The sequence below is a fragment of the Podarcis filfolensis genome (genome assembly GCF_964270895.1).
Source record: "Podarcis filfolensis genome assembly, chromosome: 10".
Taxonomy (NCBI): Eukaryota; Metazoa; Chordata; class Lepidosauria; order Squamata; family Lacertidae; genus Podarcis; species Podarcis filfolensis.
The window spans coordinates 52,195,432-52,208,674 of NC_139612.1; the positions used below are offsets into that span (position 1 = coordinate 52,195,432).

The 13,243-nt window shown below is 44.8% G+C and overlaps 1 protein-coding gene across 2 annotated transcripts in view; it reads left to right on the forward strand.

Moving 5' to 3' along the window:
* The first annotated feature begins 3,922 nt into the window (after positions 1 to 3,922).
* The window catches only part of GNPTAB (N-acetylglucosamine-1-phosphate transferase subunits alpha and beta), a 43,717-nt gene continuing 34,396 nt past the window's right edge, over positions 3,923 to 13,243 (forward strand). Inside the window, exons 1-2 of one of the 2 annotated variants that reach the window (XM_083574071.1) lie at positions 3,923 to 4,332; positions 6,463 to 6,548. In XM_083574071.1, the coding sequence (XP_083430197.1) occupies positions 4,216 to 4,332; positions 6,463 to 6,548 (203 nt within the window). In that variant the 5' untranslated portion in view covers positions 3,923 to 4,215. Of the gene's footprint in view, positions 4,333 to 4,517; positions 4,684 to 6,462; positions 6,549 to 13,243 lie in introns of those variants that run through there. The other variant, XM_083574072.1, reaches the window with a different exon arrangement.

A 13,243-nucleotide genomic window follows, 5' to 3' on the forward strand; every position in this document is an offset into this window, starting at 1 on the left:
CTGACTCAATAGTCTCCACTCTCTGAAAAAACAACCTGGAGCATGTCACAAATTAAATAAAGGAAAGTTGTTGCTGTTAACCTATGACTACCATAGAATATAAACAATTGTCTTCTTCTAATGTTTTGAATGTTTGTGGATTGAAATGCAAATCAAAGGTAACTTCAGGTTATAATTATCCAGTGAATTTCTTTGACATTCAGATCAGGTTGAGTCTCAACATTGGAACACAAACAGACAAATGGCTTGGAGGATTTTCATACCTTTATTTTATTATTATTATTATTATAATTTATTATTTATTCCCCACCTATCTGGCTGGGTTTTCCCAGACACTCTGGGTGGCTCCCAACAGAATGATGATGATAATAATAATAATAATAATAATAATAATAAAGTGACAAAACATCAAACATTAAAAACTTCCCTAAAGAAAGCTGCCTTCAGATGTCTTCTAAAAATCAGATAGTTGTTTATTTCCTTGACATCTTATTTCCTAAGAACAATCCTTTTTTATCCTTCTAGTAATTTTTTAATCTTAATTAATAAAAGTTTGCGGTCTCTATCAGTAGTGTCAAAATAACTGAAGTTTCAAATATAGTTCCCTTTTTTTAAACTAGGAGAAAAGTTTACCACCGTAAAATAGTGCTAGTATGTAGGGCCAGTGAAGGTGTGCAAAGGAAAAAGCTGAGATGATTATTGTGATTTTGGCAACTGAAAATGGACTCATCTTTTCATTTTTTGCATGGGATAGGCCCGCATTAGAGTAGCACTTAGGTGTACAGTAATGGGCTGGGGAGAGCCAACAAATCGAGGCTGAATCATGACAAGAAGGCGGCATGGTAGGGAGGGTTTGCAGTCTCCAGGAAGGAGCAGCTACATAATTGGGAGGTTACCTCCTGGATCCAGCATTGTCACTAGATGCCCTTTGTGACAAAGAGTGCCTTTTTCCAGCACTGGCTGATTCACCAGCTATACTATTCCTGGACAGGGATCTCTTTATATTTGTATTCCCATAATCTCAGCAAACACTTAAGTATCCTTCCTTTTGCTGAGATACCCAGTTCTACCATGAAAGAGTCAAAAAACCACTGCCTACACAATATCCCAACATTAAAATTATACAGAAAGTTTTAGGCACCACCTAGTGGCAACAGTCTTGTGGTTACAGAAAGGAAATCTTCCTTTTCATAAGTGATAAGGAATGCAGGTGGCGCTGTGGTCTAAACCACTGGGCCTCTTGGACTTGTCAGCTTGAAGGTGGGCAGTTCGAATACCTGTGACGGAGTGAGCTCCCATTGCTCTGTCCCAGCTTCTGCCAACCTAGCAGTTCAAAAGCATGAAAGTAGATAAATAGGTACCACTGTGACAGGAAGGTAAAACGGCGTTTCCGTCATAGTGTTCTGTTGTACCGGAAATGGTTTAGTCATGCTGGCCACATGACCAGGAAAGCTGTGTGCGGACAGACGCTGGCTCCCTTGGCCTGAAAGCGAGATGAGCGCCACAACCCCATAGTCGCCTTTGACTGGACTTAACCATCCAAGAGTCCTTTACCTTCACCTTTTACACCCTACACCTTTTACATGAGGTTCTGAAACAAAATGTTGCCTTTTGGAGTGCTTCTTTTCAGAGTTCCAACTACTCTAGACCAACCCCTTGGTTTTCTTTTCACTTGCAAACAGTCAGTCAGGATTCCATGTCCACTGAACATGCACAGGGTTCTCAGATCTCCCCGTCTGACCTGAAGTCTCCAGGTTTGCCTGGAGGTGGAGGACTTGAATCTTCAGGTGGGTGAGAATTTTTTAAAATATTATTATTAAAGCACGAAGAAGACTGTGCATTCAGCTTGCAAGCTTAATATTGGCAGGAGCTGGCTACAAATTATAGCATAGGAACTCTGGGGAATTTGTCCTTGTCTCCTCTCTCCCAATTAACCTCCATCTCCAGGGCCCACTCCATGACATCACAGGGAAATGCCCCACTAATGTCACCAGGAACCACCACCAAGTCTTAGGTTTGGACCCTGAAATCTCTGGGTCTGGGATACTGCTGACCTGGCAACCATAGTCCTCAATGGGTTTCAGGGGGTGGGGTGGTGGGAGTGGGAGGGTGTCCCACCATTTGAGGGTTTTTTTTGGGGGGGAGGTATGTCCAGCCCTAGCTGCATTAAATTATTTTAACTTATCCATTGGTGTATATCAGGCATGGCCAAACACGGCCCTCCAGATGTTTTGGGACTACAATTCCCATCATCCCTGATCACTGGTCTTGTTAGCTAGGGATGATGGGAGTTGTAGTCCCAAAACATCTAGAAGGTTCAGTTTGGCCATGCCTGGTGTACTGTATATGGACAACTCTCTCTTCTATACTACAATAGGTCCATTCCTAACTGGATAACACATTCCAGAAGACAGTGTTGGGTGGAGACTATAACTGTTTGCTCCGTGGCAATTGTGCAATGGTATACCAGAGTTCTATCCTTTTTTATCAAGTGTTTAACATCTACATGAAACTGTGTGTGATTTCATCAAGGAATGTGGTGTAAGATGTCACCAGTATGCGGAAACATCTAGCTGGTATTTCTTTTGAGTACAGTGGAACCTCGGGTTAAGTACTTAACTCGTTCCGGAGGTCCATTCTTAACCTGAAACTGTTCTTAACCTGAAGCACCACTTTAGCTAATGGGGCCTCCTGCTGCGGCCACACCGCTGTAGCACGATTTCTGTTCTCATCCTGAAGCAAAGTTCTTAACCTGAGGTAATATTTCTGGGTTAGTTTAGTCTGTAACCTGAAGCGTATGTAACCCGAGGTACCACTGTACTGTATTCAGATCAGCAGAAGAACCTCTCCTGGCTGTTCCTGAGTTGCATTGTGCAGGCCCACGGAAGAGCCTTTTCAGTGGTGCCTCCACATCTGTGGAATGACCCCCTCCGTGAGGTGTGTCTTGCCCCAACTCTGTGTTCTTTCAGATGCTGCATACAAACGACACCTTTGTCACCAAGAGGCTGGTGGATTAAGTCCTTTTTAGGGTGTTTTAGATTACACTATGTTATTTATGAATATTATTTTAATGCTTTTACATAAGTAATCTCTCTCTCTCTCTCTCTCATACACACACACACACACACACACACACACACATTGCATTAGAGGCCGAGGAAGAAAAATCAAGCGCCTGTTGCTGCCTCAAAAATGTGAACCATCATTCTAGACCTGACTCTGAAAAGCTCATAAAAACAGAAGCAGAGCTTCCTGGATCAAATAGCCCACAAGTCTAGCATCCTGTTCTCACAGCGGCCAACCAGATGCCTATAGGAAATCCCCAAACAGTACCTGACTACTCTTTGCTGCTGTGGTTTCCAGCAAGTGGTATTCTGAGGGGAGGGAGAACACAGCCACGTGTTTAGAAGTACAGTAGTATCAGTAATAATAATAATAATTTTATTATTTATACCCCGCCCATCTCCCTGGGTTGCCCCAGCCAGCCCTTATCCTACATCTATCTTTGTAATCTTTGACAGCCATCCAAGTTGGTGGCCATTGCCTCACCCTGTGGGAGCAGATTCCCGTTCGCCCACGCGCCGTGTGAATAAGTGTCCCCCCCGTTTTTGCCTGTACTGAATCGCCCCACTTTCCAGCTTCCTTCGGTGCCCCAAGAACCCTAGCAGCGCTACGAGGCAGAACCAAGGGACACGGGTGTGTGGAGAGAACGGACAGACCCGTGTCTGCCCTCCCATCCCTTTTAACCTTTTCTTGTTTTTAAAACGCTTGCATTTGGGCTGGGCAGGCCTTCACGCGGCGTTTGCGGTTTAGACTGATTTGTTTAATTCAGAGACTGCGAGGAAGAAGGCCTTTTTTTTAAACCAGCGGTCACGAGACCGTGCAAAAAAGGCCGACGAGCACATGACTTTTTCCCCGGGCAGAAAAGGAGACTCTCCACGCTGCTGCTCGGAGCAACGCGCAGCAAGAGTAGGAGGAGGTGGCGGCGGCGGCGCCCGCCCGCTGCAGCAGCTGCAGGCCCGAAGGTGGCGCCGTGGCTCCGTAGATGGCGCCGTCGAGCCCGATCCCGGAAGCGGCGGCCTTTGGGATGCACCCGGCAGCGGGGTTGGCCGACGGTTGCTGCTGCTGCTGCTCGGATTGGCCGCCGGCCGCAAGAGAGGAAGGTGGGCACCGGCGGCGGCGGCGGGCTTGTAGGGTGATGGTGGCCGTCGGGTCATGCTGCTGAAGCTCCTGCAGAGACAGACCTATACCTGCCTCTCCCACAGGTATGGGCCTTGCCTTTGTCTCGGAGGAATCGTCCTCCTGATCGTCTCTGCCCTGCAGTTCGGAGAGGTGAGTGGAGACCTGCGGGGCCCGCTCCGGAGCAGCCGCCAGCCGGGAGCCGGGGGGTTGTTTTGTTTGCAGCGCTCTCAAGTATCCCCTCCCTCAGCCGCGCTTCCAGGATCCTTCTGCCGACTGCACTTCCCTTAAAATCCTGCTAAGGGTTCCCTCCCTCCTTCCCACCTTGCAGGTGACAGATAGTCCCGGTTTTCCTCTTCTCGTCTCCGCTCCAGTCCCCCCGCCCCCCGCCATCTTTCCTTTCCCCTGCATTTAAGCAGCTGCGTTACAGGCACAATTATTTTCTCCTTCATTGCATCTCCTTGTGTCGGGAAGATTGCAGCCTGTTGGATTTCGGCCTGGTAGGTATGTGACTCCTAAAGACTCGTAGATTTTAGCAGAAACTTTATTTACAGCACGTGCTGCGCCCTTCTCATCTTCCTGAAGCTCCCACCCGTTGTTCTATACGCACATCGTTTCCCTTGCCACTCTTTAATTGCCATTTTTTTCTCATTTATATTGCGTCCACCCCCTACATTCCTCCTGCCTTTCTCTGGATTTCTCCTTGCATTTGTTATACTTCCTTTCTTTATTCATAGCCCACATTACCTACTGCACAGTTTCCTATAGTCTCCCAGCATTCTTCTTCTGCCATATTCTATTCCTCCAGAAGTTTTGGGCTACAACTTCCATCACCCCTCCCAGCAGGCATAGTTGTGCTGACCAGAGTGGATGGGAATTGTAGTTCGAAACATCTGGAGGGCACCAGGTTGGCCAAGGCACTAGTAAGGATTATTCCTAGTACTTTATGATGTTACCTCGGCTGTTTTGCTGTGTGGGCGGTTGGGAGTGGAGCAAAGAGGTGGAGAACGACAAGGAGAATCATGAAGGGCGACTGCAGCTGGAGGAAGAACAAGCAAAATGTCTAATAATAATAATAATTTATTATTTATATCCCACCCATCTGGCTGAGTTTCCCCAGCCACTCTGGGCGGCTTCCAATCGAGTGTTAAAAACAATACAGCATTGAATATGTGTGTGTACTTGTCCCTTTTCTTGGTGAATGGTGGCAACCAAAACTTGGTAACTGTCAGCAGAGACTGTGGTTAATAGATAGGCCCGAGATAGTGCTAGCCACTCCACCAAAATATACATGTGATACTTGCAGAGGAACCACTCCGTATCTTGACAGTTTCTGATGCCTGTGTTCATGCAGATCTTGTGATCTGATGTGTCCCTGCTCTGTTCTTTGTCAGTTTTATCTCATTGTCTATTTCCAGTGTTGGGCCTCAGTGTGCTTTAATGTGCTTAATAACATATATTCTTAGCTTAAGCAAGCTATGAACACAGTAGCAAACTTTTGTGCTCTAGTTATCAACATAAAGTCTTCATATTGAAATAGTTTGTGGGATTGAGGCACCCGATTTATCTTGCTGATGGGGAGGGGAGGGAAAGTGAGATAAGATGTGAACATTGAGTCCTTGAGTCCGACAAGTTGTGCAGATTTTGTAAATTTATGGATGTAAAAAAGAATTTAGTCATCTAAAAACAATTTCAACATAGCTTGGATGGTCCGGAACGGCTCTTGAGGTTTGCATGTCTATGTGAGTAAAATGGAGAATTTCAGGAAAAACCAGATTAAGCTTTGCTCTTCTTACAGTGTAATCCTAAACATGTCTACTGAGATGGAAGTCCTGTTGAATTCAGTGGGGCTTACTCCCAGTGAGTGGGGTTAGGACTGTAGCCTTGGTAGAAATCTTTTCAGGAGGAGGGAACTCAAACATTGACTTATTCCTTGCTAAAGGGTAAGTGGTCCTGCACTTCTTTCTACATTGGCCTCTCCAGATGACTTGTTTATTGAGCATTCATCCTGATTTGTTTGCATCCCATTAGCAATTCTTTCTTCTCACACTTTTCAATGCATTTTCTGTCACTTTCCAAACAGCAGTGAGGTGGAAGAACGCTTTAATCTTCTTTAAATGTGCAAACCTAAAGTTCTGGTATATGATCGATTCACTGCTGTAAAATAATGATAGCTTGGGATTGCCCTATACTACCACCTGAAGATCAATGCCACTGATTTTAAATGTCAACCTAATGCATCACCATTTTAGGGTATGATATAAGATGCTCCTTCTTTTGTAGGTTGTTCTAGAGTGGAGTCGGGACCAGTATCATGTTTTGTTTGACTCTTATAGAGACAACGTTGCTGGGAAATCATTTCAGAACAGGTAAGCCTCGGATCCAGAATGGCAGTTTCCCCCCTTCCTTGTGTTTGTGAAAGCATTGGTGAACAGTAGCACAGTTTAACCTTCGCACAACCCATTCTTTCCCCACCTTCAACTGTTTCATTTCTTCAAGCTGTCATTGCTGAAACAGTTTTCGATGGTGGGGGAAAGTGCCCACAACTTTGCCTGCATGTTGCTATGTTTCTGTCCTTCCTTCCTTCCTACAGTCTATATATGAATCAGATTTCTGATGATGTGGAGGAGAATGCAGAAGAAAAAGTGTGGTTGCAGAAAATGGCGATAAAACTTTTCCAAATGCTTGGCTGCCACTTTGATATTCTGTTCATCTTTTCCATTGAACATGTATATAAGTGTGCAGTCTTTGTATCTATTGTCCCTTCTGCACTGTACATTTAAAACTGTATTATACCATCTTGAACAGTCATGGCTTTCCCTAAAGAATCTTGGGAACAGTAGTTTGTGAAAGGTATTGAAAGTTGTTAGGACACCGTGTATTCCCCCCACAGAACTACAATTTCCAAAGTTCCCGGTGAAGAAGAGAGATTGATTGTTAAATCCATCTGAGAAATGTATCTTGTCTGTTTTGGCTTGCTCCTCAACTCAAACTCCTTGGTGTGATGCAGCTTCACTTAAACACACCTTTCCTCAAATCTTCTGTGAGCCTCAGGCAGATGGAAGCAGTGCAAGAGACTCACGCTGCTCCTTCCTAATGCTTCAGGGGAGTCCCTGCACCCCAAAGTCCTCCTCATGTGGCGGAGGATTCTTGTGTTCCACTGAAGCTTTGGAGCAGGTGGAAACTTTTGCTTGTTTTTAAGCTCAGCACATTGTGTGAGACTTCCCTCTGAGTTCTCCACAGTTTTTGGAGGTGACGTGGGGTGCAGAGGATCTATGAGTCATCCTATTCAGAGAATAGTATGTTGTCCCTAAGAGCCAATGATAAACGAGGGACCGCTTTTAAAAGAGGGAGTGTCTGTAGTTGCAGCTGGTCTGATTGCAATGCCCTCACCTCAGCAATTAAAGGTTCAGGCCACCTGATAGCAAAGTATTTGATAAAATGGATACACCATTACCTCTGGGTAGTCAGTTGTGCATATGCTACATCTGATTTTCAATATCATATTGTAATATTGGAGGAGGGGCTCAGTCCTCCTATTTGCTTCTCTCTCCAACCCCCCATGATAACCCCCTAGGCCAGGGTGGCTGCAAAAGTACTTTGACATAGAACCCACAGGCTGCATGCTACTGTGTCCTGCAGGGAAACAGGGAGAGAGCCCTTGTTCTGCCTTCCCAAAGCCACGTGAGTGAGGTGCCAAACTTTGGGAAGGAGGCGTGAGGCTCTGGAAGGGGCCTAGAATCCTGCCTCTTCCTTTCCAAAGCTGAGAAGCCACTAACAAGGCTTTCGGAAGGAGGCTGGATGACTGTAGGGTCCTGTGAGGAGAGCCCTCACACCTCCTTCCCAAAGCCGAGCGCTGAGATGGGGGGGCATCAAATGTAGCTGAGGGCCACCCAAGAAGGCATTGAGGGCCACATGCAGCCCTCGGGCCATGCATGGCCCTGCTCTAGACCTTCCTCAACACACTCTGCAACTACAAAGCTCCCGGAGAGCCAGTGTGGTGTAGTGGTTAAGAGCAGTAGACTCGTAATCTGGTGAACCGGGTTCGTGTCCCGCTCCTCCACATGCAGCTGCTGGGTGACCTTGGGCTAGTCACACTTGTCTGAAGTCTCTCAGCCCCACGCACCTCACAGAGTGTTTGTTGTGGGGGAGGAAGGGAAAGGAGAATGTTAGCTGCTTTGAGACTCTTTTGGGTAGTGATAAAGTGGTATATCAAACTTTTCTTCTTCCCTTTTCACCTTCCTAACCTCATTTCTGAAATAATTTCTCTCTTCTGCAGCTCCACTTTCCACCTGCTTTTTCTCTTTCATCCATATGGCCATACCTCTCCTACTGTATATTTGCAACTCCACCCCCCTTATTATTTAATTACTTTGTTAGAAATCTATTGGAATAGAAGAATGTAAATGGGAACAGTAAAATGTGTTATAGCTCACTAATTTGGTTTTGATTGTGGTGGAAAAGTCATAGTCATGCCAGGTTTGAGTTTGAATCATAAAGATTACTCACTTATTTCTGTCTTCTGACTTCAATTCCAAACAACCATTAATACACTCCCCCCCCCCCCAAAGAACCACAGGATGTAAGTAACTGTGAATTTTTAAATTAGCTTTTAGCATTTATAATATTGTGATCCTCAAGCTTCTTTTTCTTTCTGAAGTAATTAGTCAAAATAAATTTGGGGGTGATTGCATCGGCTCCCTAAACTTCAGCAAAGCAGGAAAATTGTCTAGAAAGGTAACCTTCATTGAAAGCAGGATGTAGTCTTTGAGGTCATGTTGCTACGAAACATTTGTGGTAATTCTTCTCCACAGAAAATATAATCACTGTTAGACATTTTAAATCCCCAGATATACCTTGCACTCACAGTATAGTATACCTCCTGTCTACCTCCTAGTATACCTCCTGTCTACCAAGTAAAGTATTTATTTTCATTGTTGAAGAACAATGAATGTTTTTTTTTTCCCTTTGTAAACCGCAGCCAAATGAGGATGTGGCTGATGTTATCAGTCTTAATATTTCAGTTGGCTGCAGTGACCTATCTCTTCCTGGTTGCGTGACCTGTACATAACAGTATCTTTATATATCTGAAAAATACTGTGTAAAACGTAACATCACCTTGGGGTATTAGCGTCTTCATTATATGTTTAATATTGGGAATATTTGTTATGGCTGAGAAATGGAGGAAGAGCTGAGAACTGGGAGCACAACCTGTACCTCTCTTTCACCTCTTCCAGTACTTTAGACAAGTGGCAGCTGCAGAGACTGGTTTCCTGGTTTGTTTTTTAGAACATCATAAGAGTCACACAGTGACCAACTAGATCAGGGGTCAGCAACCTGTTTCAGCTGTGGGCCAGTCCTCTGTCCCTCAGACCATGTGGTGGGCCGGACTATATTTTGAAAAAAATAATGAACGAATTCCTATGCCCCACAAATAACCCAGAGATGCATTTTAAATAAAAGCACACATTCTACTCATGTAAAAACGTGCTGATTTCCGGACCGTCCGTGGGCCGAATTGAGAAGGCGATTGGGCCAGATCCGGCCCCTGGGCCTTAGGTTGCTTACCCCTGAACTAGATGCTTGTGGGAAGCTCATAAGCAGGAACTGAATGCAACAGTCCTTTCCCAGCTTGTGGCTGCAGCTGGCGTTCAGAGGCTGCCTTTGACATTGGAAGCTAGTGCCATTTGATTAAAAGCTCTGCTTAAAAATCTCCCAAGGAAGGAAAGTCCCACCACCTCGTGTTGGAAGTCTTTTCCGTTGCTGAACAGCTCTTACTGTCAGAAAGTTCTTGTGATTTTTATGTCTGAACTGAGCGATTAAATTTGCTCAGTGTGGGTTTAAGTGGAATTTACATGTGGCTAGGTTTGCAGCCTTGGTTATCTTGTCCTGGCCCCTTGGGAGATGCATTGATGGAGAGTGTAGATGCCTTTTGAAACACAGAGGCTTTCAGCAGCGTAAATTTCAAAACACTGACAATTTGGGAGCATTCACAGCTCATTGAAATAACACTTATGCTTGGGTGAAAGCAGTACTGGCCCAAGTGAAAAGGGGAAACTTGGAGAAAGGCTCACAGGCCTCCTTTAATCTGAGATTGTCCTGGTCCGTTCTGTAGCCAAGAGAGGATGGAATAAGGTTTTCTGTGCAAATACATCAGGCTGACAAAGCAGCACAGTGAACATAAAATAGGGAAAGGCTGTATATAAATAAAATAGACACTGGCATTGATAACTCAGAATCTGCTATGGAACAGATCTTTTATTATAAACCATAATCTCCACCCAAGGGTTGTTCGCAGTTTATGTTTGGATTATCATATCACAGGTATACAGGTTTTTCTCATGCTTCCTTTGACTGTGTACTCCTGTTTCCTAGAGGGAAGAACAGGTGCTCACATCCAAACCGAGCAGAATTTAACTTTCCAATTGTCAGCTATCAAACCGAGGTTAAATCCTGCTGGGAACAGGACTGAATTGAACCCTCCTACCCCTCAGCTGACATCACAAGTGATGTCCGCAGATTGACAGGTGGATGTGGGTTCAGGGTAGTGGCCCTCATGGGCTAAATGACTGATGGGGCAAGATTAGAAACCGCTGGGGGCCATCCCTGGTTTAGAGCAACTGTGTCTCCCAGCCCTACCTAGAGATGCTGTGGTTTATACCTGGGACCTTTTGAAGGCAAAGCAGGTTCTGTCCCACTAAGCTATGGCTCTTTCCTGAAGAGCTATGTGCTCTTCTCCTAACCTTCTGGAAGAGGAAATAATGGAGCCCTTCAAGAGTCGTCTTTTGTTCCATCTCTGCCAGCACCGCCTCCTGATCAGAAACAGTATTTAAATCTGCTGCCGCCACCAGACTGAAAGGAATTTCCATTTGTTTCTGTCTCATGCCTTCCTTTGTGTCCTAAGTGTCTGCCAGTCTCTTTGCATGAGCCAGATGATTAAAAATAAATTGTTTGTGGATAATTGGTGGTCTAGGATGGCTTGCCAGCATTTCAAGGATTGGGCAGACACAATAAATGTTTTAATTTTCCTTAACTAAAATTAAACTCTCTAGGGATGCCCGATTTAACTTGAGACACTTGTCCATCTGGATCAGCTCTTGAAAAAACTGTTGTTATTTGGCCAAAGCAAACCTTCCATTTATACAGCTGTGTGGGTCATGTTCCAGCTACTGAACAAAATCTATTATTTATCATTGAGGCACGGCTAATGTGGGGTGTAGCAGGGTATTAAGAATATCCCAGGAGACTATGTTTTTGTAAGATAAAATAAGGTGTTGCAGAACCATTGCACACGTGTTACAGGACTTTGATAATGGTGCAGCAGCAAGCTTGTAAGGAAAAGATTCACCTGTAAGCCAATTCATGCAGGGTTCTGGGTGCAAATTTTCTCCATCTAGCTAGCAGGTCCTGAAAAGAATCCTCATGCAGTGATAGGAGATGGAGAATTTTCCTTTTCTAAGACTGCAAAAGTAGATGCAAACGAATGGATATAAAGCCGGTCAAACCAGGCAGTTTTGAAGCTAGAATTAACTTTTACAACTTTAGGCATCGTAATTTAACTTTTTTTAAAAGGCAACTACCCCTATGAAGTATACTTATTAAATATCTACTGAACTCTCACACACTATTTATTGGTAAACAGGAAAACAAAGTACATGTAATCCAATGCGGTAAACTGGATCTCAGATAATTTAGGACAGGCTTCCTCAACCTCGGCCCTCCAGATGTTTTGAGACTACAATTTCCATCATCCCTGACCACTGGTCCTGCTAGTTAGGGAAGATGGGAGTTGTAGGCCAAAAACATCTGGAGGGCCGAGGTTGAGGAAGCCTGATTTAGGACATGGGGAATTTGGGGGGCCCCACAGAATGCCCCTCATTGCCCTCATAGCCCCTTTTCCTCGCTTTGTAGATTATTTAGTATGAACAGAGCTGTACCTGCATACATTCAGGGGCCAGTGAATGCCATTTGTATGCTCTTTTTGCAGATGATGGACAGATTGTAAGGAGGTCCAGGGGCAGCAGCATGCTGTAGTTTTTACAAAACATGTAGATGAAAGGAAGCACTGTGGTGTAGTGGTTAAGAGCAGTAGTCTCGTAATCTGAGGAACCGGGTTCGCGTCTCCGCTCCTCCACATGCAGCTGCTGGGTGACCTTGGGCTAGTCACACTTCTCTGAAGTCTCTCAGCCCCAGTCACCTCACAGAGTGTTTGTTGTGGGGGAGGAAGGGAAAGGAGAATGTTAGCCGCTTTGAGACTCCTTAGGGTAGTGATAAAGTGGGGTATCAAATCAAACTCTTCTTGCACTGCAAAGTAGTTAAACTATGGAAATCACTGCAACGGTAGTGATCGCCACCAACTTGGGTGACTTTAGAAGGGGATTTTACAAACTCATGGAAGATAAGGCTATCAGTGGCCACTCGTCATGATGGCCATATAGGTTTGCTCTGGCATTCCTCGGAATATTGGGATCACAGTCGGAAGTGATCTGTTGTGCTTGTGGGCTTCCTTGATTGGCTGTTGTGGGAACAGAATGCTGGGCTCGATAGACCTTTATTTTAAACTGGTAGGGCTACTCTTAACATTCTTTCCTTTGTATATCTGTGGGTGGAGGAATGAGGCCTCCCTAATTCCCTTCCTGGACATTTGCTGATCATAGGCACCAGGAGGGACTGCATGTGAACTGGCACTATGTGTATTAGAACAGGGTGTGCAGGGGGTCTGGCTGTGGCAAAGTCAGGAAAAACATAGAGTCAGGATGTATCTTTGGCCAGTTTAACACAAACAATGATATAGCTGGAATAAATCATGAGTGGCTGGTTGTGACACATTGTTTTCCTCCGCATAAGTATTTTTAGAACGGTTTCGACAGAAGCCATAGGTGGAAAATGTTACATTAAGTTTGAAAATCCATACTGGTTTTGAACTTGGGCAGGATGTGTGAGCAGAAAATGTGATTTCCCCCTCCTACTTTTCATAAGAGTTTTCCAGAGTTATAAATTAGGATCTGAACTCGTGAATCAAGGGCTGAGTTTTGGAATTAAGACTGTGGTTGTCAAACCCTGG